A 26,596-nucleotide genomic window follows, 5' to 3' on the forward strand; every position below is an offset into this window, starting at 1 on the left:
TCCATTCTCCTTATCCTCCAGCCCCTGGCAAGCTCCATCTGCTTTCTGTCTCAGTGGATTTATACCTATTATGTATATTTCATATAAATGGAAGCATACAATGTGACCTTTTCTGTCTAGCCTCTTTCACTTAACATAATACTTTTGAGGTTTATTATACTATAGCATGTATATTTCATTCCTTTTATGACTAAATAATATTCCATTGTAATGTCTACAGCACAATTTGTTTATGAGTTCACCCATTTATGGACATTTAGGTTATTTCCATCTCTTGTCTGTTCGGAATAATATTACTGTGAACTTTATATATGCAAGTATTTGAGTACCTATTTTTAATTCTTTACCTAGGGGTGAAATCGTGCCATTTATTCTTATATGAAGAGTGAGATATAAATTGAACATTTTTTTCTCAAAAGGCTATTTCTTTGTCTTAGCCCTGTCTCATGTTATCTTTCTTTTTATTAATTTAAGATACTTTGTTTGCCATATGCCAAATTTCCATGTGTACTTGGATCTGTTTCTTAACTGTTTCTTTCCATTGTTTGTATCAACTTGTATGCCAGTGCCACAGGTTCTCCCCCTTTCTGATCATTTAATTACTGTTTTAATATTTAGAAAAGAAAGTTTGCTCCCCACCTCAACCCTATGCCCAGTTACTCTTTTTGTTACAATTGCCCTTGCTAATTCCTTGGTTAGTCCTACAGATAAACCTTTCATTTTTTTCTATCAATGACATTGTGAATACTTAAGTAATATCTTAATAGTCTCATGAGAAATCACTGTTTTAGTTTGTATTTAAGAAAATGATCTGATGTGGTGCTGTCCCAGGACTCAGGAGGCTGAGCAGACTGATTGCAAGTTGGAGGGCAACCTGGGCCATATAGTGAAGCCCTGTCCAAAAAACGGCAGGGGGGAAGGGAAGGAAGGAGAGAGAGGGGGATGGAGAAAGGAAGAGAGGGAAGGAGGGAAGGAGACAGGAAGGGAGGAAGGGAAGAAGGAAGGAAGGCCAATTATCATCTCTTTAATGAACTTGGGTGTTCACAATAATTTTGTAAATGCAATTTCACATTTTTAGGTGGACTTTGACTTTCTTTTCCAGCTTTAAAATCTGAAGGTGATGATTACTATATTAATGGTGCCTGGACAATTGACTGGCCTAGGAAGTTTGATGTTGCTGGGACAGCTTTTCACTACAAGAGACCAACTGATGACCTGGAATCATTAGAAGCCCTGGGTCCCACCTCCGAAAATCTCATTGTAATGGTAAATGTGTCTTTGTCATTTTATTTGTTACTGTTTATAATTTCCCCCCTCCTGAGATGGGACGGGATCAGGTTTTATTATGTCTGTTCCACAGGTGGTGAAATTAAGGTAAATAAAGGTAAAATGATTTCCCCAATGGAACAGAATCTGTGCAGTTAAAGCCATAGTGCTCTTTCCATATGACTGTTTTATCTTTTCTATGGCTTTTAAAAATAATATTTTTATAACCAAAAAAGACAGATGAGAGAAATATCCAAAACCACCCATGAAAATAAGAGAAAATCTTAGATAAATACATGTGTTTTAAAAACTGTCTTGAGTTGGAGGCCAACCTGAGCTACATAGCATATAACCCTTTAAAATAAATAAATAAATAAATAAATAAATAAATAAAATTGTCTTAAATTTCATGTAAGACTTGTCCCTATGACATATTCTTCTTCAAAAGAAATATATGTGAATGAAGGCTCATTCTATTTTAATTATCTTCACCAGTTGTTTTCAATGGCAGGTTCTACTACAGGAACAGAATTTGGGAATTAGGTACAAGTTCAATGTTCCCATCACTCGGACTGGCAGCGGAGACAATGAAGTTGTCTTTATGTGGAATCATCAACCTTGGTCAGAATGCTCAGCTACTTGTGCTGGAGGTAAGACACCCACTAGGCAGCCCACCCAGCGGGCAGAACGGAAAGCAAAACATACACTCAGTCATGCTTTGTGTTTGTTGAAGAAGCTAATTGGAAACATTTTTTGCAGGTTTGCTTCAAGCTGTAATTTAGCAAGAGAAACTTTATTTTAATTATATTATATTCCATTTGTTTTCAACCTCATGTAATTTATACAGATTTGTTGGTAAAATACATCTTGGCACAATGAGTGTCTCTGCCGGTGCTCCTCCCAAGACTATCTTGAAGGTGGGCTGTTTGCTTTTCATGAACACATTCTTGGTAAAGAACATCAAGAGTTTTAAATAAGAAAATGAACAAAAATCAGACGTCACAGATGCAACTTCTTGTAATGGGGGATGACAATGTATGTGTGCTTGTGTGTTTGTGTTTGTATGATTGTGTGTTTCCCACAATCCTATTCAAACTCCCCTTTCCAGCCATCAAAGTTAAGGGGCTCTATACTGGGATGCTACGATAATTACTGGTGTCTGGGTTTCTGGGTTAATGGTCTATAGTGACCCCATTATAATGGCTTTAGAGAGGTAGAGGTAGCTGCTAGGCAGTGGTTGGTGATGTGTTGGTTGTCCCATGTGCGTTTTTCATGGGTGCCTTTTCCCCACAATTTACTCTATTCCTAATCCTCCTCCCTCTAGTGGCCACCAATGCAATTCTTTACCTCTGGCTGGGAGAGCAGGACAGTTGGCTTCCTTCAAAGCCAACACCCTTGCTGCTGCATGGACTGGTGAGTAGAAGTGCTGTGCAAGCAGCATCTTCCTTCTCTCTGGAGACTAAATGCATCGCCTCCACCATATAGTTTGATGCCAATAGGCAAGGAAACAAACCTGTCCCTCAGACCTAGGCTGGATTAGAACATCTCACCACTCCAAAAGCAAAGATTAAGCTTTGAATATCTAGAATAGGTGAAATTGAAATGAAGTGAATCATCCAATATATTGACTATATTCCCATTCTAAATTGTAGAAACATATGATCTCATGTGGACTTTATCCTATCTTGTCCTGTATTCACCGAATTTCTAAATACCTCTGTTTTTTAAGACTTGAATTGGAGAAATTATTTTCAGAGAAATGATTGTTATGTAAGATTCAGTATTTATAGAGTCATAAGAATTAAATCATCAATTAATTATAACTCCAATTTCAATAGTAAAGACTATACAACATGAAAAAACAAAAAGCAAATGAATAATAATAATAATATATTAATGTTCTCTCCTTTGTGGAATATCATGAAATACGGTTATGTATAATTTGAGCCATATTTTAAAAGTTTTCTAATTTCCACCCATTTTATATATAAAATGGCTGGTGGTTTATAATGTAAAGTTTTAAAAATAATAACACATTAACCATTTCTTTTAATAAATTAAAAGTATTTCCAACTAATACCACTGTTGAGTATCCTCAACTAATTCACTATTCAAGCAAGTGCTACTGAACTATATTTTAGTGACATTTATATACACATCTTCCTTTATTCCAATTAAATTCCTGTCATCATTGTATAAATTAACCTTCCCCTTCCATATACCAACAAAAAGCCTTCATTAAAATAATAAATATATAATTCAGATCCTGAGGTAAAGTGGGATAAACTTATTAGAGAGATCCAAATAATTTAAAGTGTAGGAAATCAAATAATAAGAGCCTAAAATTGGCTTTGATTAGCTTAGAGAAGAGAAGACCGAGGAGAAACATGTTAGTATCTTCAAGTATGCGCCAGAATGTTGAATGGGAAATTCTTGGTGCCTGTTCTTCTTTTGCTGAAATTGCTATATTTGGGGATGGTTTAGACACAGTCTTGTCTGAGGCCAAGGAGGGATTAAGTGAATTCTCAGTGTTCCTTCAACCCTATAATTCTATTTGTTCAGAGAGGAGGTAGTCCAACAAAAAAAGCTGGCAGGGGTGGGGGGTGGGGATGGGGGTGGGCAGGGAGGTTGGGGAAAATACCATGAGAACTTAACTTAAAAGAAAAAGTATGATTTTGTTGAATCAAAAAATATGAAAAAACTAAACAAGTGTTATTCTTTTCCATAACACTTATATTGAGAAATACAAATGATTTCTTGGTAAGACAACAGAAAAGCAGAAAGGGAGAAAAGCCCCATGGGAGGAGAGTTTACTCTTCTTTCTTTATCATACTTCTTTCTTTGATTATGGAGCTTCTGATCTTAGGTATTTGAAGTGCTTCTGGGAACCAAATTCAGCCTTGTTGTGAGTGATTATGATCATTCATAATGAGACCATTCATTTTCTTCTTTGGGAGAGGAAAGCGCAGTGGTGGAAAGCTGGCAGGCATGGTGTGAATAACTGTTTGTCTTAGCAAGTGGTTCTCAAAGTAAGGTCCCTGAACCAGCAGCACTGTCATCACCTGGCAAGTTGTTAGACATGCTAATTTCTTAATAGCAACTCTTCGAGTAGGGACCAGGAATCTAGTTTTTTAACAAGCTTCTCAGATGATTCTGATGCTCACTCAAGTTTGTATATCACTAGTCTTGGCTTTCAGTGAAACTGAAGCCTAGCATTTGCCATACACACAGAATCCATGGCCTGATAACTGAAGCCTATGCATCTTTGTAGACTCATTTTGCACCTAGAACAATGTCTAGAACATACTAGGTGCTCAATAAATGTTTATAGACAATGAATGAGTGAGAGGAATTAATTTGGGTGAATTTATATGTGTACCCAGTCTTACCAGTACACAAAATGAGAGTTTAAAATTGCTAGTTTTTTTATTTTTTAATGGAATGGGACAAAGCAATTGGAGGGACAAATAGAATTCTAACAGCATGAATAAGTAAAACTGAGTTCCTCTTATTTGTTTTCTATACTTTGAATAGGAGGAAACTCTAGGAGTAGGGCAGGTATAGGATATAGAATATCCTAGAGTAGATAGATACTCTCGTGCAGATAACAATTATTTAAGTTACTTTTCCTATACATACCCCTGCTTTTAACCCTAGAATCTTTAAAGGCAAGAAGTTCATGTTTGAGAGAAATAAAGTCCCTTCAGGCTCAGGAATCTTAATCAAAACAAGAGCTAAGGTCGTCCACTCAGTAATAGTAAATGAAACCTCATCTACAGTTCAGAAACCTTTCAAGAAAAAGTAATTTCTACTTTACTTTTCTTTCCAAAACTAAGGATGAATACTAAAGTCAGTTCCTAATTGTGATACACTTTCATCTCCCCAGGGAGGTACTAGATAATCTTGATGCTGTTTCATTTTTTAATGGAAAAAGAGAAAGCAAAACATCTCAAAGAACTTTGAAGTACAGCCTCAAAATATTCCTCAAAGTTCTTACCTGTTAATGTCCTGCATATGTTTTATTACTGTCAAGGCTTTTGAACCTCAGTTGAGTTAGGGAGCAATAATGGTAGTTTTCTCTTATGAGATCTTTTTAGATAAGAAGTTTTGAGACTGTTTTTCTGTTGCTTAGCAGACCCAGTGACAAATCTAATATGCAGGAAACTGGTGGTGATTCAGTAGAAGTAATGGCCTTCTCTCTGAGTCAGTGATGAAACACTTCCTTGGGCTGAGTGGGAACATTGAGATGCTGTGGGGTGTTGCCTTCAGGATAAATGTGACTCTTCCTCTGTAAGAAAACCCAGTGAATTAAAACTAACCTATTTTCAGAACTGTTATTACTCTTAGCATTTCTTTATTCCTTATCCACATTACTGCATACTTTGTAACTCATTGAGTCCCAGAATTTTGTACTGCCATTGGATCAATGACTATAATAATGTGACAACTGATCAAGCCTGGCTAAGTAATGAAGGTTGTATTGGTTCAAAATACAAAGCTTTAGAAGTTTTTTGTAGTGATTTACCATATACCTTTGCACTGTGATTTTTAAAGGTTAAAATGACAAATGTTGTATATTAATCCTTTGATTTTAGCCATGTATACTCTGTTTGGCTAGATGTGTGTGTGGTTCTCAAATTTGAGCATGTATCAAAATCACCTACAGGGCTTAAAACACAGATTACTAGTTCTGCCTCTGGTTTCTGATTCAGTAGGTCTGGTTTAGGCTCTAAGAATTTACATTTCCAACAGGTTTCCAGGTAATGCAGGTTCTACTAGTTTAGGAACCACACTTCCAGAAACTCTGAGGTAGACACATAGATTTCCTAAAGTAAATGCCTATTAAAGCAAAGTGACTAATCTTTTAGGTAATAATCTATTTTACAGTCGTAATCCACATTACCACTAGTCTTTTAATTTCAGGTGGTTCTACTGCTCAGCTATATAATAATGAATAAAAATTTTATAGTTTACAAATATTTTCAGATGTCCAGCTTCATTTGATTATCCTCAACAGTCACATCAGGTAGGCATTGCTATTATCATTCCTATTTTATAGGTAGACTTCAAGCGAGGTAAAGTAACTCGCTGAAATCCAGATTTAGGAATTAAGTCTCTAGTGATCTTTTAATGTAGCATTTCTCTAATAATAAAAATGTCTGTGCTTAAACAGAGCTTTTTTTTGCTACTTAGCATCTCTATAGAGAAGCATGTTATATACTCACTCAAAAATATCTCCTTCACCAACTAAAGTTCTTTTCAAATATTTTACCTAGAGCAATGGTTCTTAATTTCAGAATACAGTGGAAACACCAGGAGAATCTTAAAGTTCTCAAACTTGCCCCCATGTCCAGTATTATTTAACTGGTTAGGAGAGTGGCCTGGACATCAGATATTGAAAAGACCACTGGGCAGTTCTCATTGCAGCCCATGTTGGCAATTACTGCCTTTGATATGGACTGAAAGTTTTAGTCCTCAAAAAAATTAACATTCCAATGCAAATATCTCTGGCAGCGTAACTAACGCACATTTCTTATTAATTGCCTCCTTGTTAAATGCAGGAGTTAATGAGATTTAAGAATAAATATTTGAAGTGAGAAAATAGAGATCTACTTCAGAGAAGGGGATGGAAGCAGTAGTAGAATGCCAGTGAATTTCATGATTTTCTTTAGTGTAGCTCTTGGCCTCGGAATGTCTATAGAAAGCATTTTTGTAGCTCAGTTTATTAACATGCTTTCTTTACCTAATGGATCATTTATAAACATATAATTAATGCTTGTAAAAGGGGCTGAAATTGTGAACTGTTTTTTTTTTCTTTTAAGCTTTTCATCCTAATTTCAAGTTTCTGTCATACTAAGGGAGCTAAAATGAGTAAAGTTGACCATTTCTCATTCAGAAATCTGAAGATGCCTCTGTATTTTCCAATTTTGAAATATTTTTGATTTTTAGATGAGGGATGTGCAAGTAGTAAAGTCTATGCAAATGTCTTAAAATCCAAAAAGCTCTGAAATCTGAAACACTTCTGGTCCCAAGCATTTCAAATAAGGTATATTCAATCTATAATGGTGATACAGTCAACCAATTTTAATTTAGATCCACAAACCAAATGTGAGGCATATGTCCCCTGTTTTAACTCAATATTTATGAAAACTATAAACAATTTTTTTCCTCTATGTATCTTATAGTTCTAATCAAAGAAGGCAGTTTATTATTTTAGGAAACTATTGTTTCTTTAAGGAATGACTCTTGCAGAATGCAACAGTATTGACAATAATCTTTTACCTTACCTTTCTGAGTATGTTCTAATTTCACACTGTTCAAACCATTCTCTTCCTACCTTTACCACCTACCTTTACCACCTACCCAGCCTCATCTCTGATTTTACAAAACTAGTAGACTTTAAAGTGAAAACCTTCCAAACTAAGGTTGGAAGGTTTTAACTCTACAGTTGAAGCTATGGACTTTAAAAAAAAAGTAAGAACACTATTTGTAGTGCAAGAGGTCAGAAATACATATGATATTTTATTTTTATTACAATTTTGTATTTATACTCTAAATATAGTCTTCATCCTTCCATCAGCTCTATTAACACTGCTAATAATTTGTCCACATTGTTTTCTAAGATTTCTAGAAGTGAAAAAAATTGCACACAAAAGACCTCTATTTGGTTAGGTTTCTGACAAATACAGGCTTAGAGGCATCTGTTTGCTATACATTACTTTGCAGCTGAGGGGAAAAAAAGATAAGTAAAAGCTTTGCTTAGGAGGAGAAAGGAGAAGATTCACTGCCAAAGAACACTTTAATTTTATTTGACAATCAAAGAAAAGTTTTTTGTTTTTGCTTTTTGCATATACTAGTTGCTTATTGGAGAGTGTTTCTGATCAATTGTCATTGACTATGTAAGATATTGTCATTACTTTTTCTTTTATACTTGCATAATCTAATTGTTCTTATATGTTTGATGCTTCTTTTGTTTATTATTCTTTTTCTTCCCTGGATGTCACTGTAAGCCTAAGTTGTGAGAGAGAGAGAGAGAGAGAGAGAGAGAGAGAGAGTGTGTGTGTGTGTGTGTGTGTGTGTGTGTCTGTGAGAAAGAAAGGCAGGCAGGCAAGCAGAGACAGACAAAAATGAACAGCATAAAAACATAGAGGTTATTCTATATATTTCTACTTTCTAATTATGTCAAATTCTTATTTTTTATTTTACTTTATGCATCTTCACCTGGTTCATGTGGATTTTTATACATATAGGGGCTGGTTTCTACTCTGAGGTTTTTAAGATGCTTCTTTAGTGGTTTCCAACTACCATTTTGGATTTTCCTGATTTACAGCTGTGTTTTTCAAAAGGCACCAAGATGCTGAAGGATACCGCAGCAGGCCCACAGAGTTGCTGCAAAATATTATACCTTTCCAAGGGAAGCACAATGACATTGGTCATATGCCACACAGGTTTATTACCATTACAATATCTGATCCTGTTTAATAAGCTAAACCATTAGACATTTTCTGCCCAGGAAGTGCTGTTAAATAGTAATAATGGAATACTAAGGGTTTAATGAACAAAAAAAGTTTTAGAATCCCTGATTTAGGGTGAAATAAGTGTCATAAATATTAGAAAAATATTACTTCACTCTTTTTCAGTAGACAGTGAATTTCATTTCGTAAGAGGGGAAATGCAAGCTGGGCACCGGTGGCTCATGTCTGTAATCCTAGCTACTCAGGAGGTAGAGATCAGGAGGATTTCAGTTCGAAGCCAGCCTGGGCAAATAGTTCGTGAGACTCTATCTTGAAAAAAACCCAACACAAAAATAGGGCTGGTGGAGTGGCTCAAGGTGAAGGCCCTGAGTTCAAGCCCCAGTACCACACACACACACACACACACACACACACACACACAAAGAGGGAAAATACATACACTAAAGTGCCTCATGATGTTCAGAATTTTTTAAATGGAGACTATTAATGCACTTCCAGATAAGGAACTAGAGGTCTCGAATAATATATAAGTTTCTCTTTCATATCTGTGTTAAGTTTTCCTTTTGCTGTGTTCTCCTGACTCTTTCCTCTTCCTCTGTTTGTTTAGTGTAAGACTGGTGGGTGACTATAGCAGAAAATGAAAAAATGGAAGGAAAGAAGGAAAAAATATATTTAAAAGAGCCTCTAGTAGCAATTTCTTCTTTGTAATGAATAAGTTCATATAATAATCTACACTATTCCACTTACCTAATGGCATAATTTTCAACCATAATAATTTTAATGAATTTATCATGCCGATTGTCTTGGTTTCTGAAAAGTTGGATGTTTCCACATTATTTCTGTGGAAATATTATACATTAATATCATATATTATTTTCAAGAATGATGTAATACAAGCATAACATGCACTTAAAAGTATAGTAAGGCCATTCTAAAAGAACAATTTTTAATTGTTTTTTAAAAGTGATTATTAGAAAAATATTAATGCAATCTTTAGGTCAGTACTAATACCCAACTACAAAGAAAACAGCTCTCAAAGTACCAGATAAAACAGCCAAATGCTCTACATTTTTACGAATGTCTTTAATTTCTTTGCCAATTCTAAAATGTCTATCTAACACATTTAACATCACTAAGAGGTCAGTTCACAATTACTGGTGACTAACAGCATGTGTTTCAAACAAGTAAAGGTTTGAGACTTGACTTTTATAGACATAATAACAAAAATAATGACTAGCACTTGTATGGCAGCTGATCAAGGACACGTGCACTGTAACTTTCACAGAAAGTCCCAAACTAGAGCAGACAGAGGAACACAAGATCCAACAGATTTTTCCAAGGTTCAAAATAGATTCGATTGAAATTATATGTGGAAGATATGAAAAGATTGAATCTTATACCTAAAGTTGCTTATTTTTGTTTTATTGTTATTATCTTTTTATTGTTCATTTTTGTGGGATTTATTTTTTGCCATTTTAATTTGATTACCTTTGACTTAGGAGTTACTATCTGAAAATTCCATAGTTAAAGATTACAGATAAAAGTTCAGCTAAAAAAGCACTTTACTCATTGCCATGTATTTATTTCCCTTTGATCAAACACAGTTATATAATTAGCTTTTAAGAAAAATTCCCTGTGAAAGGTATTTTTGGTGTGAGGTTATACAATGTACTATTGTTTGAAATTGAGGGTTCTTTTACATTTTATTTCTGTGTAGATCCAACTTAGACATAAAACAGATCGTAGTGACTTCAGTTTAGAAAGAATAAAGATTTGCACTCAACTTTGTCCATTATTCACTAAATTTCTCCTTGCTCTTTGAAAAGTAAGATATTTTAAAGACTAGACAACAGTCTGTCACTGCACTAACCATGGCACTGCTCTGTTTACTCTCTCCCACCATCTCCTTCTTTCAGGTCATTTTCAGTGGTAAGAAATAGCACTCTTTAACATATTGGATTAGTAGTACCAGGCACCATAGCAGAAATCCCTGGTTCTCTAGCCTTTAGCTTTACCTGATTTCTCTAAGTTCTCATGTAACATGCCACTTGAGAAAGAGGAGTAACTCCTTTATGTAAACTCATGCTGTGGCTGGTTCACACTTCTGGAAGCTAATGTGTTTGTTCATTTATTTATCCATTGTAATTATTTCCATTCATTTTTTTCCCTTAAACATATGGCTTCTCCTATATAATCTACTTTTCAAAAAAATTCTTTGCATCCTCTTATGTATTTTCAACACAATGTAAGCTTTCTAACTTCTTATAAAAAGTCTTCCATATGAAAGGTTAGTTTGATAATCTTGACATTTTTTAAGGGTTTACCTTTTCTGTGGCTTGCATTTTCTCTAACATAAAAATTTATAGTGAAGGTAAGAAATCTCTGCTAACCCCAAACATTCTCCCTAATGCTGGGGTTTTTTTTAATTTCCTCTTACATCATATATATTGCTTTAGTGAGTTTATTCCCTCATATAAGCAGAGTTTGGGTAAATATGCATTCATTGAAAAATGTGGGTAAGGCTGCAACCAAAGTTTGAGTACATTTCTGTTGTATTAATGATCGGTGTGACACGGTCATATGTCACTTCTCAATAATTTTGTCTAAAGTAGCATTTTTAACAATCATAACTTTATGCAAGGTAAGATGTATAAAAAACTTCTGGAAAAAATAAAGCCTTCCTCATGATAGTAAGATATTCCTATCTTTTTTAAACTAAAGATTTTTGTTTAAAAGCTATGCTGCTTTTTATGATTGCATCCTTTGTTTAAATCAAATCTGAAATATTTACTCTTTGCTTCCAAGAAAAGAATTTTATATATGATTGAAATAATAGCTTCTCTATTGGTAATAAATACATCACAGTGTATGGAAGAAGCTCTTTGTGCTCTGAACATTATTCCTTTAAAATTTTAAATAAATACCAGAAACAAATAAGCTCCTACTAAAGATCATGGTGATTATTTTTTAGTGTTATGGCTTAATTGTTTATATTAGGAAATTTATCTTTCAAAAATCCCTATTTATTATTCAGCCTTTGGACATGTCTAACCCCTTTGACATACGAAAAGTATTGGAAAGAACTTGGGGTCTGAAACAAGACTACAAAACCAATGGAAAATAACAGGCACCATTTTCTGCACTATTTTCTAGATTTATTATTCTATTAGAGTACAGGGAAAAGCAAACATAGGAGAAGAAGTGGTGAGAAAAAAAGTGAAAAGAAATGACATCATAGTCATTTGGCTGTGAAAACTATTCTTAAGATCAGTGAGGATCAGGACAAGACAAAATGGGAGGCTGTAAAATGAAAAATATCAGATCTGAAAATGCAATATTTTATTAGATAAGGTATGTTCATCATGTAATATAATATTAATGGTACTTGCCTTATCCAGTCTCCTCCTGCCATTTTAATATAATCTCATTGAAGTCAAGATTGTCTTACTCACTTTCCCCCTTATGGGAATAAAAAACATACCTTAGACATAGATGGAACTCAATGAGTTAGATTAAGTTGGACATTTCATGGAAGAGATTACTGCTAATATCTAATGAGTGGTAGGAATTCCCTCTAGGTACTCTGTGATTTCAAATAAACTCATTATATCTATGCCCTACCCTACTTTCTTACATCATTAAACACAATTGATCTAGAAAAGTACAATATTTTTAGAGTAGTATTTTTTCTTTTGCCCATCCTTCTGGACATTTGTGTAGGACAGAAGCAAATGTGAGAAAAGGCAAGAGAAGCCTTTAAAAGATAAAAACTAACAGGAGGCTCTTCAGAAGAAGGAAGCCATATGGATAGAGCTGATTAGTACCCTGGGTGCCAGCTGTTAGATCCAAGGCAGATGGGCCTTGCTCTGCCCTGTAAATGCTTGTGTCTGGCCAATAATCACACAGCACAACAGCCAGATTCCAGCAGTGAAAGGCAGAGCAGAGAGACATTTTTTTTTTCCTGGCATTTGTCACTCTTTGGATGCTATATGCACTGAAGATTTAGATTAAATTAATATTGCTGGCCATATGCTCTGTATACTGTGGTTATATAGTGTTGTCTTGGTTGCTAGCTACTTTGGATGCTGTGGTTAAGCAAATTATTCCCTTAGGCAACACCAGCATTTTTAGTATAAGCTGACTTCTCGCCCCTCAGAAAACTTGTTTCTTGGGTAGAAACAACATGCTATGCCACTAAATTCAATTATTTAGAGATTGGTTAACCCATTAATCCAAAATACATTTATGCCTCTCTTTTTCTTATTTACTCATTCATGTGCTTATACTGTTCATTTATACACTAATTGAAAAGTCTAGGATGGAAATGTTGGGCTTCATGAGTACAATTAAAATCTAGAAGACCACCGGTCACCGGTGATTTATGTCTGTAATCTTAGCTACTCAGGCAACAGAGATCAGAAGGATCGCGGCTCAAAGTCAGCCCAGACAAATAGTTCGTGACACCCTATCTTGAAAATACCTAACACAAAAAGGACTGGTGGAGTGGCTCAAGGCGTAGGCCCTGAGTTCAAGCCCCAGTGCTGCAATTAAAAAAAAACAAAAAACCCTAGAAGACCTTTCTCCTGCTCTTAACTAACCCCACCGCCATACTTTTTTATTTAATGCTTATCACTCTTACAAGTTAAATTTTCATGCAGTAATTCCTGTGCATTAATTTTTTTCTACTTTTAAAATGGTGAATTGCCCTGAGAAAAGCAGTATATTCAGTTGACTATTGTGTTACAAATGGGTTTATAAAATTACTTAATTCTCTGAAAGAAGAGAGGGTAGGATTACACAAAACAATTTACAGGAGGAGCAGGGAAGAAACTGGGAAGGAGGCAAGAAATAAGAGGAGCTATGATGATCTCTGAAGTCTTCATCCAGCATTGGCCCGGGTCTGTACAGTTTCCTTACCAGAACCATCCATCATCATCCCCTAGAATAAGAACAATAAATGAAAGATTCCATCCAGTACTCATTTGCTATTTGGTGTGTTTCTTGCTCTTTTTCCTGCATTGTATTCTATTTCAAAATACCATTAAAAGCCATTTCTTGATGTGTAGCTAGAGCTGAGTTACAATTGTGTCCTTCTATTGTGTAAGAGAACTTTTGGTGGGAAAGTAGATTTTAACTTTTAGCTATTGGCAGAAAATTAAATATAGGATCTGACGAATTTAAACATATGGCCAAAATGAGGGTTGCTTTCCCCCAGTGCTGGGGATTGAACCCATTGTCTTGCACATGTTAAGCAAGCACTCTACCACTGAGCTACATCTCTAGTCCCAGGGTTACATTTTTTTGTTAAGGACCATCATCCCATCTTACTTGACTTATCAAATGATAAGCAAAAAAAGTGTCTCAATTGGGTACAGCCTTTTTTAGAGGGTTTAAAATATATATTGGCAAAAAAATTTAACTTTGTAACTTAGCTTTCGTAATATGAAACCTTTACTTTTTTAATAATGGAAAGATTGCGTTAGGGGGAAAAAAAAACATACACAATTTGCATGCCAGTAACTTTAGGTGTTTAAGAATGAAATAGTATAGTTTTAAATTTGGCTAATTAAATTCTGCAAAACATCTGCCTATCTCCAGGGAATGTGGACACTGAGCCACTAGAATTTTGTTTCTGATTAGATGAACACTGACTGGTCAGGTGGACATGTTATATTTTTTGGTTATAAACCACAAATCTTTAGATATGAAAGCATATTGGTTTTGTGTAACTGGATGTAATTATTCCCAACAGGGTTTAAAATCAACTTAGCAATGTTTTATAGACTACTTTAAAAGAAGCTGTGTACAAGAGACTGATCACAGAAAAACTTCTAAACTCCATTTCTCTTGTTTGCTTAGATTATTTCTAGTTGATCTGTATTTTCTGTTTCCTAAAGTTAAATGCTGCACTTGCCTTGATTCAAAAGTATGTATTTAAAAATCCATCCATTTAGGTACATTTGTTTATAGAGTTATCCTTTTGCTACTGACTTAAAAGCAAAGCAGAAAAAAAAATTGTAAACCTGCCAGATGCTGGGGTAAATGTTGGAAGGAGATTTGTATGCTGTTGGAGGAAAATGATATAATGTTGTAGGAAGACTTTGAGTAGATTACTGGTATAAGCACTTCTTGAATGTGAAATAACACAGTCTAATACAATGTTTTTGAAGAAAATTAACAAAAGATGAATATAAGGAAAAACACATCTTCATAAACTATAGAGCAGCTTCAGCTGTCTCCTCAAGGACTTCAATTTTTACTTCATAATAAGAGAGTTCTGAAATTATGGGGCTGAAACAAATCAGGAAATACCCTTAATTCCTAGTTTTTAAGAAGTCTGGAAGTCAATTTGTAATACTTAACACATAGTCCAATATCTTATAGTAACCACATGCCTTGTATTTAGTAATTATTATATGTTGCATGAATGAATTATGTGCCAACCACATTGAGCTGACAGTTTCAGTTTGTGTATGTATGTAATTTTTAAATTAATCACTAAATCTCACCAAATAACAAAATAACCCTAAAAAATAAAGGTCTAGAACAAAAATATAGGACTATTAGTAATTTTCATTTTGTTTCTTACTGGTTTGTGTACTTTCCAATTTTTTAACAATAAATGTTATATAGAAAAAAATTTAAGATATGTATATGATTAGAACTTATTTTAAAATGAAATATCCCTGCTAACTTCCTACACTAATGTCATCCATGATTCAAATCAAAGAGGCCTTGCTTTTACATAAAGAATACTTTTAAACAAATGTGATTATAGTCAAGCAACATTTCTAGGGTTAACTTTAAGTAGAATTTTACCTGTTAAAATTGACCTAATGTTTCTGACACTGAAACAAAGCAACATCAGTTCCATTTTGTAATGTTAAAAATGTTTATCCTTTTCTTAGAAACAACCAAGATAATGTATTGAATGCCAATGTTCTTGCTTCAAATATAATCACATTTGAGTGATTTAAGAAATAACCATTCTAACCCATAAAAACAATCTCTTGCTTTTCCTGAAAGAAGCAAATTGTGGAACCAGACTGAATAAATAACCCAAGCCACTGTTGCAGTTGGTAGTTGAAGCCTGTGACTAATGGTAAAGGTATCTGACTAGGTGGACCACATGGACTTAGTTATCTGCCCACTTGAATGACACAATAGGGAGGCAGTCTGATGAATATCATGGAACATCTGTGAACAGATCACAACTATGCCTGATGTGAATCATTCTTCCCTCAAAAATCTAAAGTTTAATAGTTTAAAAATTCAAAACTGTTGTCATTGTATAAACTGAGTTGTTTGGCCTATTCTAGGGGTTGGGAGAGAGTGAATACAATACATACTTTAAGATACTTTGCAAGTGAATTGTTTGGCTATATTTTAGACCCCTAAATTTAGATAAACTTGTTGCTGAAGGTGATCAGGAGGAGCCTTGAGACGCTGCAAACAGTGACTCCCTCTGTGATTCCACTGTCATGGAGTCTATAGGATCTAAGGCTCATGAGCTTCATGGACTTAATAGTTTTCCTTTAAATTCAAAGGGCTTAGTTGAAGGTGAACATAACATGACCACTGCAGCACCCACGGGATTTCTAAGACTGTGAAGGGACCTTGGGAAAAGTTTTGGTGCTTTGCCCTTTGGGTGAAAGTTTCCTTCACTGAATGCTCCTGTTTCACAGGGATTTCCTGAATTTGTGATCAAACTTTGTTTTTTAAGGATACTATTACTTAAAAATAACTGGGAAAAAAAAGAAAGAAAAACAACTGAAGGATTGTGTGGGTTTAGCTAGGTGCAAAGCTGTGGTTTCCTGGACTGTTAATGCTACTTTTACAACTCTTTCTGAGTACTTTAGCTTACCTGTTTATAAGGCTAGGGTTGGTGATTGGAGGACCAGATTAGTGTGTGCTTTTATTTCCATTTCCAGTAGTAACCTGTTAATGGTATCTTCTTTAAGGTGTGAAATATTTAGCATTGTCTTGTAGTTAAATTTTTTCCCCCTCTGATATATTGATATACCTATCTGTTTCTTATGATTTCTTGACACTAAAGAGAAAATGAGTGTACACAAAGTCTATTCACCAGGGATGTTTACAAATAAGAATGTATGTTGTGTGTCTTTGTATTTTGTGAAATGTGAGCAAGTTGTGGTGGATATTTTTGCCTAAAAATAAGAAATATGTATTTAGAATCTTAAAAACTTTATGAGAATATTTTTAGTCGTGCTAAACAGGTCTCAAGGACTAATTTTTTAAGAACAAGATAGGCATTTGTAATCTAATATTTGAATGAACTTTGTATGTATCTCTTTGATAATGGTATAATCAACAGATGTCCAATTTTGTTAGAGCACACAGACAAGTTGCTTACTCTCCAATAGAGGTCCACTGCAATCTTTAAACTCACGTATGTAAAAGGAACAAAATGAAATGTGTGAATGTGCTGTATTCCTAACAAAGACTAAATTGATGGGCTTGTCCTACTAAATGTCAAAAAGCAAATCGGTCCCTATTGTTTTTTTTTAATAAATATACAGCCATTGTTTTGCATTGAAATGTATATTAATATATTTCATGATATTTTGGGAAGGTCAATTTTGTTCATTTTTTTAAGGAAAGCACGAAGAAGAAGAGCATATAAGTGGAAATACTAATTGTTTAAAGTTACCAATAGTTTCTTTTCTGCACTCAAAAACAATTAACGTTTCTAAATATAAGAACAATAATTTTGCCTAAGCTTTCAGTATAATGACCAGGACTTCTCTCCTTTTTAGAAAAGCAGTCAAATGTTTCTGGAACAGATAAGACAGCAGCGATCCAGTGAGGTTGATTGCCCACAGAGGAAAGCTATACATACCTAAGTTTTTGGAAAGTAAATTACTCTCCAATTAATGATGTCCTCCTTTTCTCAAGGTGTCCAAAGACAGGAAGCCATCTGCAAAAGGCTGGATGACAACTCCATTGTCCAGAACAACTACTGTGACCCTGATAGTAAGCCACCTGAAAATCAAAGAGCCTGTAACACTGAGCCCTGCCCACCTGAGTAAGTAAGAGAAGTGAAATTATTTTCTTCTGTTACAAAGAGCAAAATGTAATGCCTTATATTTAGAAACATACTCCTGTGATACAAATAAATTAGACAGAAAAAGAGAGAAAACCTCGTAGAGGGTGGAATTTTGATGTCCTTTTCACTGAGCAAGGATTCCTATGTATCCATAGGTTTCAGTTATTTACTCTTTAGAGCAGGAACTTCAGTGAGTTTGGTCTGGACACGATGCCAGAAACTATTATATTTCATCAATTCTAAGGCACACATACCAAGTAGGAGAAAACCCAAGTGAAATAGGGCACCTGAGCCCCCAAATCAAGGACATTTACCGGGGGTGGGCATCACAATGAACAGATGGAACACATTTGAGTAAATTTTGGTGGTTGCTCTCTCTTCTCTAAGACAAACAAGATTACAATTCATGATAGCCCATGTGAATTTCTCCAACCTGTTGATCTTTATCTGCATTTGATCTTCTCAGACTTGTCTACCTCTGAAATTCTATGATTCTGTGGTTCCTCTGCCCTCTGAACTTGTATTGTCAAGACTCCACTTCTTTCATATTTTTTAAATTATAAGACACACCTCTTCCCACATTTATCATCTATGAAATTAGAATTCATTTTGCAACTGATGGAGTCTTACAAGAATAATACCATTTTCCTCCTTTCTTAATGATTCATAAAATAAAGATGTATTAAATTTAATAAAAGAGAATGCTTTATTTGCACTCCTGTCTTTTCCAGGTATTTATCCTAAAGTCTGAAAGATTTTTAAAATGATTTAGAGTTACCCTGGAATTGAATACCAGTGCTTTTACTTGCTGGCCTTGTTTTAAGTTCCATTGTTGCGAGGCATCTTGTCTTCCGAGTGTTCTATTGGTTAATGTAGCAATGACAACTCACTGAAAAGGGAAACACAAGGACAGAACCATTCATCTTAACGATGGCTTTGTATTCTGTAAGAATAAAAAGGTTTTTTGATTGGGCAAAAGGCAATAATTATGTGAAAAAAAGACCAGGATGCTAAATTGATTGTGTTGATCCAGACCTTTATAGGGATTGTGCCTGATAAACAGCTACAAGATAAAACATGTGTGAATAGCATTTTATTCTTGTTCGAGAAATCAGATTAGCCATTAACCCCTTGGCTAATTATCCCAACATGAAATTGATAAGGAAAAAAGAGAGTAACCAAATGAATTTGTATATCCTAAGTCCTTTAGAACTGCAGAGGAAAGCTTTATAATGAAGTCATGCCCTTTTCTAAAAATGTCCACAGTGGAGTCACAAAAACCTGGGATTTACAGTGGATTAAAAAAACCCAGGTCCCTTATATTAGGTTAAAGCCAAGTGCTTTTCATTGTCCCCTTTTCTGCCAATTGTCTTTATAAATTTATCTCAAGATAAAACTGAAAAACTATGCCTTACAAAGTGATGGTCAAAATTCATGAACTGATTTTGTCTCCTCCAGTGTTTCCTATATCTTCTGCATATTGTCATGTAATCTTGAGTTGCAGACCATCCACTTAACTACCTGATACTCAGTATTTTAAATAGCACCTTTGGCATTTAATCAATCATTTAAGGCATCTGAATGAGACTGGTTACACCTGCTTCATTTTGTTCTAGGCTTTTTTATTTGTTCAGGTTTACTTTTTTTAATGTTCAGTGTCCTTCCACCCCATCCATATAATGTGGGTTTGAGTAATACATTGGAGGCTTGATTTAAAACAGCTTAATAATAATTGACATGTTAAAATACATGAATAAAAATGTTTCCTATCTCCTTTTTGTAGTTCTGAAATGAAATTATGTAGTTCTGAAATGAGATTATTTATTTAAATTTGAAGGTGGGGATATGTAATTCAAAAGAGAAAGATAAAGGGAATATGTGAAAGGCAGAAATCTGACAGTTTTCTTTTTTGGAAAGACCTAAAGGTACATATTTTAACTATTATTCATTATTAGTCCAATTTTTCTTATTTCCTTTTTAATATCTTTATTCTTTTGAATTCAGACTATAAAAGAAGAAATCTTAATTCTTCTGAATGGTTGTCATATACAGTAAGATTCCCAGTATACAGAAATATTCCAGCGATAAAAACTATAGATTACTATTGTTCAACAAGACTTCAAATGAACATGAAAGAAAGAAGATAGGCTTTTTTTTTCAGATGACAATATGATAGGCAGATAAACAAAAAGATTTAAAAAAAAAAAGAACATCTATAATACCACTGCTAATATTTTGAGAAATGTATTTCTAGTCTTTTTTTTCTATGTGTATATAGGCTGTATATAAATAAAATGTTATACTGCTTTTTAGTCAGACCTCAACATACTTTTGAACATTAAGTAGCATTGACCGTATTTAGTAGGTATATCATTTTTATTTAAATTGATGTTCCACTGGTGTACAATATCATGTATATTCTAACTTTGAATCTCCTGTGATGCCACAGCACTAACCATTTTTGCCACTAAAACCTTGATCCCCATAATTATGCCTTTATGAAAAATAAGTAGGATTAGAATCTCTGGTTCAAGTGGAAACAATTTTAGTCTTTGAGACACATTGTCAAGTTGCTGTCCAGAAAGCTATGAATGTATAATCCCAGTAACAGTGTATAAGAATGCCAGTTCCCTGAAATGAACACTGGGTAATATTATTTTCAAAGAATGTTGGTTATTTTATGGGGAAAAAGCCCTGATATCTAATTGCTATTCTATCTTGCATTTCTTTGATTGCTGATGAGGCTGAACATTTGAAAATTATGTTCAGTGGCCCTTTATACTACTTTTTTAATGCTTTCTTCTTCATGGCCTATCCTATTTTTCTATGGACGTGTTTATCATTTTGTTACTTAGTTTTATGAACTCTTTGTCTGGTAAGGATATCTATTATTTTACATACGTTCCAAATATCTTTCCTAGTTTGTTATATGTCTTCCATATAATTTATGGCTTTTTATCCATTTTTACTTATAAAATTAAAAACTACATAGAAAAGCTATAAAACTTCTTTCACTGGTATAATGTTTAGAAAGGTCTTACCCACTCTAAGATTATACTTTCAACTTTTTTTTTGTTTTGTTTTGTTACTTTAATGTAAATTTTAATCTGTCTGAACTGTATTAGCCTGATTTTGAAACTGGTGTTTAAGGGCCCAGGTCCAAACTCCCCGGGTTCCACATGTCAAGTCAGGCCATTTTCCCCTATGCCTAGAGACATGGTGAAGGGCAGAGAAAGGAAATTTATTACACAACCTGTGTGGTGGTGGGAAGAGCAAAGTAAATACTTCTGCCCATTTTCAGTGGGTCATCTTCAGGGTACAGACATGAGCTTTAGGTTTAAATAGACAAAAAATTGGGTGTAGGGGAAGAGAGGAATGCATAATTATTGAACAGTCCTGGTCACAGGTATGTTCCAGTGAATCATTATCTCAGTATTTTGTTTGTTTGTTTGTTTTGTTTTTTGGGGGGGTTGGTCGTCTGGAAAAGTTGTTATTGCTGTCATCACTTGAAAGGAGAAGCCTTGTCAGGATAAACAAGTCATTGTGGCCTGTCAGGTGGTCTATCCTGTGGAGGTTTTGCTATTTCTTTGCTTTGGGGCAGTTTCCTCCATCCCTCCTGTAAACATATTATTAATAAGTCCATCTTTTCTGGATTCCAAGGTAGCAGCAAGAGAGAATAGCTCAGAGCAAAGGATAACATACACAAAATGGAGGCAGAGTTTTCTCTTACTTTTAGTTAATTTGTGGGCCCAAGTAAAGAGTCAGTCCATTTTAGCAAAAGCAATTTAAGTACCTGCTGTAATTTAAGGAAGAAATCTATATTTTCAAAAATTACTATTTTCCCAATACCCTAAATTTAAAAATACCTAAATGGTATTTTTTTTCTTTAATTAAGAAAATATCCTTTTGGGGCTAGGGACATGACTCAAGTGGTAAAGTGCCTGCCTAGCCAAGTGCAATGCCCAGTATCACCAAAAAAAAAAAAAGTATCTTTTCAAATACTGAACTATTTTCAAGTGTCTTTAGTTATATTGAAAGCGTTTGTAAGTACTACATGGAAAAACAGAGGACAGTAAGATTTGTAATTACGTTGTATAATGAAAATGACAGGAGTCTAGGAAGACCAGACAAAAGAGGCACTGGTAAAGAAGCAATAATAGTGTTTATTTAGAAGACTTTGAAGGACCAACAGAGGCTTTGCTGGGGAAAGTTAATGTGCAACTTTTTTTTTATGAGAAAGAGTATAGTAATCAAGGTAGTGAACTGATTATGAATAAAAACAGTGGAATCCATGACGTAAGCTTCAATAATTGGTAAAAGGAAAGGGAGAAGTTGATATTAAAGAGTATGACTGATAGAGCCAGGTGTGGTGGTACACGTGTAATTTCGGCTTGCATAAGGTTGAGGCAGGAAGATCATGAGTTTGAGGGAAGGCCTGGGCTCCAAAGTGAGACCCCCCCATCTCAAAAACAAAACAAAACAAGGCTATAACTGGTAGGAAGCTAGTGTCCCTCCATCATGAAAGGATGCCATGCTAAGTTGGAATCCAAAGAGAGACATCAAGACTTCAGAGTTTTTATCATGTTGTGTTTTAATACCAAGACTTTCTACACATGATCTCATGTGAATAATCCTTGAATATAAATATTCTTCCTGTATGATAATGTGGTTCTTAAATTTGTGAAAACCAGAGAAGTAAAAACAATAAACTGTACATTGAAAAAAAATTAAAATCATTGATTAAAGGACTACAATGTGTGAAGCACTATACTTTGAGTTCCTAAAAACCATCTAACTGTACAAATGGACATAAAAATAACACAGTACAAGACAAAATATTTTAAGTAAAATAAGCCAAAGTGCTAAAGAAAGCTCAGAGTGGAAGAAATTAATTTTGTCCTGTCGCCAGGTTTTATTTAATGGTATCTTTTATGGTATAATGTCTAACAATTATTTTGAGTCATTGAACCTCACCCATGGACAACTATAATTTGTTATTTTAAGTTTAGAAAAAGATTCATCAGACTCCTATATAATAACTCCTAAATTTAAGACCTAGAAAAATCATAGATGTCATCCCAGCCAACTCTCATCATTTCACAGATGAGGGTATGTTAATTGCCAGTGGTGTTTTTCTCATTAAACCATACATCACTAACATGGTAAGTTACAAAGTGTCTGGTGGCACTTTAATACATCTACTTTTGCTTGCTTCATTGACACATTCCCAGTTGCCACAACTTAAGAGATGTTTATTACATTGATTTTTTTTTTAATTTAGGAAAACATCCAGTATAGAGTGTTCCTCTTAATATTAGTTTCATTTTCCAATTAATTGAGGATGAACAAATTTCTTTTGTACTAACTTTTTGTTTTGAAAACCCTTTTAAAAATTATTTCACCACATTTTTTTTTGCAGTGTTCGGGATTAAAGTCAGGGCCTCAAGTATGCTAAGCAATCACTGTACTACTTAGCAACATCCCTAGCCCTAAAAATCATTTTAAAACTGCATAGTTTATTTGGTAGAGCACTTGCCTAGCAAGCAGGAGACTTTTTTATTTCAATCCCCAGTACCACAAAAAATAAATAAGAAAGTTCCAGTATCTTTGTAAGTATGCAAAAGGTTATACAGTTTAATCACTCATTGATTAAAGATTAGACCCTTGACTTTAGAACCAATATGAGGAAATTCTCTCTCCCTCTCTCCCTCTCTCTCTCTCTCTCTCCCTTTCCCTCTCCCTCCTTCCCTTCCTCCCTTCCTTTCTCTTAATCCAAATATTTAATAACAGTTTATTTTCATACACCATGCCATTTTCCTTTAAATTATAAAGCAAAAATAATATTCTGGCTTTTTAATGAGTTCTTTCTTCAAAAATATTATGGTTAGTCAAGGTTAGGACAAAATTTTATGTAGTGTCTCTTTTATCCCATCCTCTAAATATTATTATGGTTAATAATGATAAAGAGACTGAGAGTGCAGGGTACACAAGCCTCGCTTGCTTCACTATTTGCTAGCATTTAATGGAGATGAAGGCACTTGTGAGGACAAAGACAATTTGATCACTGGGTGTTGGGAAGAGCTCAGAAAGAACCAGCCCTAGGACTATACAGAGTCAACAGTTGATATTTCCAGAGATAATTTCTGCATTCATATTTTCACCATGAATCCAAAAGAACAGGAAAAGACAGAAAACTAGAGAGAATGTCATTAGAGGGCCAAATGTGCAGAAAATGAAGGAAACAGTATATCTTAAACTAGCCAGAAAATAAAGAAACTGAGACAACAGATGCAGTGGTAAAATTACAAAATTATTTAAACAACTAGGGTGTGATTTAATCCTTTAGAGACATGGGAAGGTAAAGATGCAACAAGGACTGATTGTTAAGCCTGAAATTAAAGTCAGAAAGGAAATTGGGAGGGTGACTAATACTTTTACTTTCATGTATTCCAAGTTGAAGTGTAGAGTGATGTATGTAGGCTAAATTTCTAAGGAGAGGGGGTTAGCAATAAAAGAAAGGACAAAGAATAAAAAGGCAGAGGTGGCCCTGACCCTGTGCTCTGAAGAATAGCAACACCTCCTGAATCATTGCTGTTACTCTGAGCACCTGTGTTTAATTTGAAGGCCTCCATCCCTCTTACATTATGAGACCTAATGAGATCATGGCTGGAGGTGGTATGACTGAGCTTTTTGTGGCTGAGTTGTACACATTTCTGTTTTATCCCCTAATCTTAGTGATGAAATCACTGTTGCAAATTGAATCAGAGTTTCACTATGGCTGGCATGCAAGTTATTATTCTCAGTACACATTTTTCTTCTTACCAAAAATGGTACTAACAACTTGAAATTACGTTCCTCAATGAAAAACAGAAAGGAAAGAACATGAAAAGCACTTTAAATCTCTTTTAGAAAATAACAGAAAAAAGTATGGGAATACAGATTTTTAAAATTCAGGATTAAATTATCATTCTCTAAGTGAAGTTTTTGACACATATATTTTAAGTTTGAAAAAAATGGTTAACTGTGATATTTCTAAATGCTGATTTTTCTCTGTAAGTAATGGTAGTGCAAATAATAATGAGTAAAGACTTTTGTGGCATAGTTAGCCAAGTGCAGGCTCAATTTAGGAGACCAGAACTCTGACCCTCTAAGATACTGTCTTCCATATACAAAATTGGCATAATGCATCATGGCTCAAGAGAATAGTTAGGAATTTGTTCTTAAACTTCATGTTCTTCTCTCTGGGAAGTCTCCTACCCAAGACCATGAGCTTGTTCTTTGATGTAGCTGTATGACTTACAACCATGAATTGAAAATACCTTGTGACCTAAATTTTATAGTCAGCAATGTTAAAAAAGGAAAGTCAGTTGAAACAGCAATTGATGGGAGAGCCAGTGCTGGTTCTATCACTTTTTTCATGTTTTCAGATAACTCTTTTCCTAACACTGGATCTTGTTTCTTCTATAAAATAAAGCACAATGTCTTGAACATAGCAGGATTCAGCAAATATTTATTAAATTAAGCATAGAAATGTATCAGTGAAGACTCTGGTGGCAACTTTTTTGGGGGGCTAAGGGGATCAGGGTTTGAATTCAGGGCTTCATGCTTGCAAAGCAGGCACTCTACTATTTGAGCCACACCTCCATTTTGCTCTAGTTATTTTGAAAATGGGGTTTTGTGAACTATTTGTCCAGGCTGGTCTCAAACTGAGATCCTCCTATCTCAGCCTCCCAAGTAGGCTCCCAATTACAGGCATGAGCCACAGGTGCCCAGTGAGCTAACTTCTATATATAAGGCTTATATAACAAAGCTCAGGGAAGGTAAGGGTGGGCTTAGCTTGAGGAATTGCTAGAATCATGAACTCAAACACTACCAGCATTTTCCAGGACCTCTGCAGTCATTCAAATTAGCTAATTCTATTTGAGAGGAGATATGGTCACCAGCAGCACTAGACTTGTGTCTTAGAAGAGACAAAAAATTGTTACAGTTGAGATACAAAATTTCTAAAGCAGAATTCTCACTGGCCTCTCTCTACCAGACCAATGCATTCAGGAGAATGAGTCCTGCAGAAGTAGTCCAAAAACCCTTGAAATTATACATATATAAAGTTCATTCAAGAATTTAAGGAAAAAAAGTGGTATAACTGCAAATGTGGGACATGTTCATTTTAAGGCATTTGAGTTTCTTTTCACATTACCTGTATAGAAGTGTGTGTGTGTGTGTGTGTTCTGGGGAGGATGGAGGAAAGGGGTCTTTATGAAACATAGAGCAGGCTTAAGGTTCTACTTTTCCTGAAAGTGTTTTCAGACTCTCATGTCCTCCATATGTATACCTGGGCCTTCTCTGTCACTATAAAGTCCTACTATCTTCATAAAAGTTCATTTCTGGATATTGGAAGACAAATCTGCAACTTCCTTTGGATGATTTTAGCATAAAGTCCTCAATTATAAGAGAACCAATCTCAATGTAATAATAATAAATGATAGTTACTGTTTCTTGTTTGTTATATGCCAGATAGCACTCAGTGCTGTGCCAAAGCCAGTTAGTACTTGTTAGTGAGACCCTACTGTTAGCATGTCTTCTCATTTCCATCTTCATAATGCCAGATTGGTAGCTTGAGATTGACCACAGTGTGGTACTTAAAACTGGCAAATGCCACAAATCAGAATGCTCCATGCCACCCCCGTGGAACATATAGTGCATTATTTATTTGAACCTGTGTTGTCTGCTCCAGAGCTCATGCACTGCACTTTAGAAGACAACTAACAGTGACTACTGTTTACCTTAG

General features: G+C 34.7%; 1 protein-coding gene across 10 annotated transcripts in view; it reads left to right on the forward strand.

Annotated features, from left to right (window-relative positions):
- Adamts6 (ADAM metallopeptidase with thrombospondin type 1 motif 6) overlaps positions 1–26,596 on the forward strand; it is a 269,601-nt gene that overhangs the window by 206,247 nt on the left and 36,758 nt on the right. For 8 of the 10 annotated variants that reach the window (XM_074077392.1, XM_020165937.2, XM_074077390.1 and 5 more), the window contains 3 exons: positions 1,103–1,266; positions 1,778–1,916; positions 17,658–17,787. In XM_074077392.1, coding sequence (XP_073933493.1) covers positions 1,103–1,266; positions 1,778–1,916; positions 17,658–17,787 — 433 coding nt within the window. Of the gene's footprint in view, positions 1–1,102; positions 1,267–1,777; positions 2,525–2,590; positions 2,680–17,657; positions 17,788–26,596 lie in introns of those variants that run through there. The other 2 variants (XR_012449159.1, XM_074077393.1) reach the window with 2 other exon arrangements.

Source organism: Castor canadensis, chromosome 6 (assembly GCF_047511655.1).
Source record: "Castor canadensis chromosome 6, mCasCan1.hap1v2, whole genome shotgun sequence".
NCBI lineage: Eukaryota > Metazoa > Chordata > Mammalia > Rodentia > Castoridae > Castor > Castor canadensis.